At 47.9% G+C, this 3844-nt stretch overlaps 1 protein-coding gene across 1 annotated transcript; it reads right to left on the reverse strand.

Moving 5' to 3' along the window:
- On the reverse strand, positions 1-2019 carry LOC125344876 (protein S100-A9-like). The gene is made up of 2 exons (XM_048337180.1): positions 1405-2019; positions 1-153 (listed from the first exon to the last, which is right to left on the reverse strand). Exons 1-2 carry the CDS (start codon positions 1696-1698, stop codon positions 1-3), a joined length of 447 nt encoding a protein of 148 aa, XP_048193137.1. The 5' UTR covers positions 1699-2019.
- Between the last annotated feature and the right edge of the window lie 1825 nt (positions 2020-3844).

Raw genomic sequence — 3844 nt, forward strand, 5'->3', positions numbered from 1 at the left:
TTACCCGTGGGCGTTCTTGTGCATCTCCTCATGGAAAGTGTTGGAAACCCTTGCCACTAGGATCACAAACTCATCGAAGTCCAGCGTATCATCCTGGTTTGTATCCAGATCCTCCATGATTTCATTTATTTCTTTGTCATCCTTATTCTCCTTCTGTAGATGTAGGAAAGGAGACTGATAGGGGTGGGTATGGCCAGGTGTGGAGACTAGGGAGTGCAGAGAATGACCAATGGCAAATACATAAGGAAAACCTTATAATGATAGAGGACTGACACTAAACATTTTCTGATTTATTCCCTAGACAGCCTACAACTTGAGTACTATGGATATTTTACAAAAGAAACTCAGACAATCCGTAACTCTAGAAATGTCTTCTCATTTGGTCCTTATAGCAACTTTCTAATAACAAGTAGAAATAGTCTCTTCCCTGGGGAAACTGAGTCTTACAAACTGGATAGGAAATTTTGCAGGTGGAAAAGCCTCAGGAGCAGGAGAGTAGAGGTGCAAATTCAGGTCTGACATAAAGCCTTGGCTGTCCCATTCCCTCCCCCTTCTCAGTCACTCCCTCTCTTTCCTCTCCCCTTTCCCTCTGTCTATTCTGACTCAGTACCTTGCTGGTGAGCTGTCAGTGCTCTAATACCTCCCATGGTGGCATTCCTCTACTCTATCAGGATGAGGAAAGGGTTCCAGGAGAGCTAGGTACTGGCTCCCTGATGACTGGCTTTAGGGCTAGAACTGAGACTGAGACTCCTCTATTCCAGCCTTCTTTGTCCAGGCCTTTGGTGCCCCAAGGTGACAAGAGAACAAAAAGGCTGGTGGAGAAAATTTCCTTTTTCCCCTCTAGAATTGCTTGAGCATTTTCCAACCCAGGGAACACACTGATATTTGACTTGAGTACCGTGTCAGCATTGTGCTGAGGGCATTCCATGTGCTCTAGATTCCTCTAGTTTCTATCCTGGTCTCTGGGTTCTCAGCTGAGGCTTAGTGGCCCTCATGTTCCTGCCAGAGTTCACCCTCAGGTCCTTGCCTTCCCATCAACCAAGCACTCAAATATCAACTCTTCAAAATGGGCCCCTTGTCTACCCTGTCACCTTTGCCCCACCTAGGGTAGCCTACATATAGGACTCTTATTGTCTAAAGGGACTTACTGAGTGACATCAGATTTACCTATTTTCATTCACTGTTGTCCCCACTGGGAGAATGAGCTCCTGTTTACCACCTTGTCCCTGTGCCCAGAACAAGGTGGCACACACTGCAGATGCTCAAGTGACCAATCTCCTATCTGTTGGTGCCAACTAACCTTTAGCCCCTCTACTGACAGAACTGAGGAAAGAGGCTGGAAAGGACCTGCTGACTGCCAATCGAGCCTTCACCCCCCTCCCTCCTGAACCAAAGTAACTCTACCTTGAGGAAGTTTGGCAGCTCTTTTTGCACCAGCTGTTTGACTTCCTTCTTGTTCAGGGTGTCTGGGTGCCCCAGCCGGACAGAGTAGTGATGGAAAACGTTGTTGACAGTGTCTAAGTGTTTTTCCATCTGTGATTTTGTGTTCGCCATCTTCTTGCACGATCTGAATAATGGAGAAGCAAAGATTGGGTAATTAGAGAAACGGGCTGCCCAGCTTCCTTGAGATGGTCTCTGGCAGAAAGGAGAGGCCAAAATAGGAGAGTAAGGGCGGTGATGGTGGCTCATGCCTGTCATTTTAGCTACTCAGAAGGCTGAGCTCTGAGGATTGAGTTTCAAGGCAGCCTGGGAAGAAATGTCTAGAAGACTCTATCTTTAATTAACTGTAAAAAAGTAATACATTTAGTACTAACTATTTGTGGAAAATCTGAGTGAGAGTATAATATTCTGACTTCAAACTCCAGCAACTGCACAAAAAGCTAACAATAAAGAATCAATGAAATAAATAACTAAAAATGAGAATAAAGCACCGGTTGCCACTGAATGGGGAGACTGTCACACACACATGGAAAATGACTGGCAGTGTAGTAGAGAATGCCACCAAGCAAAGCATTTGAGGGCACAAGGCTGTAAGAAGATGTGAAGGAAGTTACAAAGTCAGCAGGGTCAACTAAGAAAGGCTTTAGGCAGAGGGTTTGGAAGAAAGTGGGGTAAGATGAGAAAAGAAAGAACTTGTAGGCTTCTCCCTGAAGAGCTGGCAGTTCACTTACCAGAGTCAGAGCCCCACAGAGCCTTTGACAGAGAAGGTTGACCCTGGCTTTTATAGGCAGTCCCTGGCTGGGCCTCATGGTCCTCTCTGGGAAAGGTTGCTTCACAGGTGAGCAGTGTGGCAATTCTCACAGCAAGGGGGCTGAGGAGGTGCAGAAAGTATTCACATAGCGCTTTGTCCGTGTGTGTGTGTGTGTGTGTGTGTGTGTGTGTGTGTGTGTGTGTGTGTGCAAGTCCCTGTGCTGGGCCTGGTACTAATTTGGGAGGAAGCTGGTTGGTTAATTTACTTCCCTTTTCCCCCAACCCATGATCTTTTTGAGCCAGTCAACAATCCTGCCACTCCTGAGGGGGTGGGGATGGGGAGCCCTTCACCATGCCTGTGTTCACCTGTGAGAGCTAGAGGCTGGCTGAGCATACCGGGCCCCCACTGAACCCCTCTGCCGCTCACATGTGGACAATCTGTTCCCTCAGTTTGTGGACTCAACTTCCCTAGGGATGTCCTGCCCCTGATTCTTAGGTGTGCTTGACTGAGCCCGGGGTGATCACCTCTGAGGAGCCTTCTAATCCCAAACTCTCCCCTACGGACAGGTGATCAACCCTTTTACTTCGTGGATGAAGAATTCCATGTCCGTTGAAGGACTGGTGGGTGACACGGTGGGTGCTGAAGCTCCCTCTTTGAGTCTGTGTGAGAGAGCCCTAGGGCTCATGAACTTCCAGCACCCCTCAGCATCCTCTCCTAAACACTGCTCCCCATTGGGGTCCATGCTCACCAAGAACTTTGACCTAAGAGACAGCTGTGTTGTGTCAGGTCCACCCTGGGAGGGCTCCATACAGAGTCCCCTGGCCTGTCTATGGTCTCCGCTCAGTCAGTACTTGTGTTACCTAGGTAACTGGCATATTTGCAGGCAGCCACCTCCCCTCACCTGGCCACACCTCCCTGCCCCTGCCCTAGATAAGAAAAGTTGATTCCTGAACTGCTGGACTGAGGCCCAGGTGATGTGTGGCCAGCGAGAAGGGCTGACCCACTGACCCAAAGCCTACCTATGCCTCCAACCCTTCCCCAGCCATGCTGATCGCTATGCTTTTCCCTGATGGCCAAGACATTGAACAATGTTTCACATTATTTGTTGTCCTGCTTGGTCACATGGCTCCAGTGTGGGCCTGGGCACAGGATTGGAGAGAATGTGGGGCAGAACTGGGTGCACATTTAAAGGGCTTCTTTCTGGGTACATTCAGAATGAAAGTGAGGGAATGACTCTACTAGTTTAAAATTCACCTTTATACATAGCAGGCAATATTATATTCCATTTTCATTTACTATGATCTAATCCTCCAAATGACTCTGTGAAGAACAAATATACAGTCACTATGCAAAGGAGAAAAAGAAACTAGGCCAATGAACTGGCTTGGCCCAGGGTCAGTGGGAGGAGTGACACAGAACACAGCCGTGTTCCATCCCAGGGGAAAACACTATGAGAGAGGAGGACTGGATTGTGTCATGCTGTTATTTCCTTTAAATCTTACTTGGATGTGTTTTTTTGTCCTGTTCCCCTCTCCTCCATGGTAGTCTATAAATAGGGTACTTTGTTTACCTTTTACTTTATAACCTCCTGTTAAGACCTGGGGATTTAAGGGCATGGGGGGGGGGGCGGAGAGGGTCTTCTGTATTAAGAGT

The sequence above is a fragment of the Perognathus longimembris genome, unplaced genomic scaffold (genome assembly GCF_023159225.1).
Source record: "Perognathus longimembris pacificus isolate PPM17 unplaced genomic scaffold, ASM2315922v1 HiC_scaffold_4570, whole genome shotgun sequence".
Taxonomy (NCBI): domain Eukaryota; kingdom Metazoa; phylum Chordata; class Mammalia; order Rodentia; family Heteromyidae; genus Perognathus; species Perognathus longimembris.

What these genes read in the sequence shown, in the direction of transcription:
- LOC125344876 (XM_048337180.1), bottom strand. Translation starts at nt 1,698, where the DNA reads ATGACAGGCATGAGCCACCATCACCGCCCTTACTCTCCTATTTTGGCC. An exon ending in AGCTGCCAAACTTCCTCAAG is followed by an intron (nt 154 to 1,404) that starts GTAGAGTTACTT and finishes CTACATCTACAG; the next exon opens with AAGGAGAATAAGGATGACAA.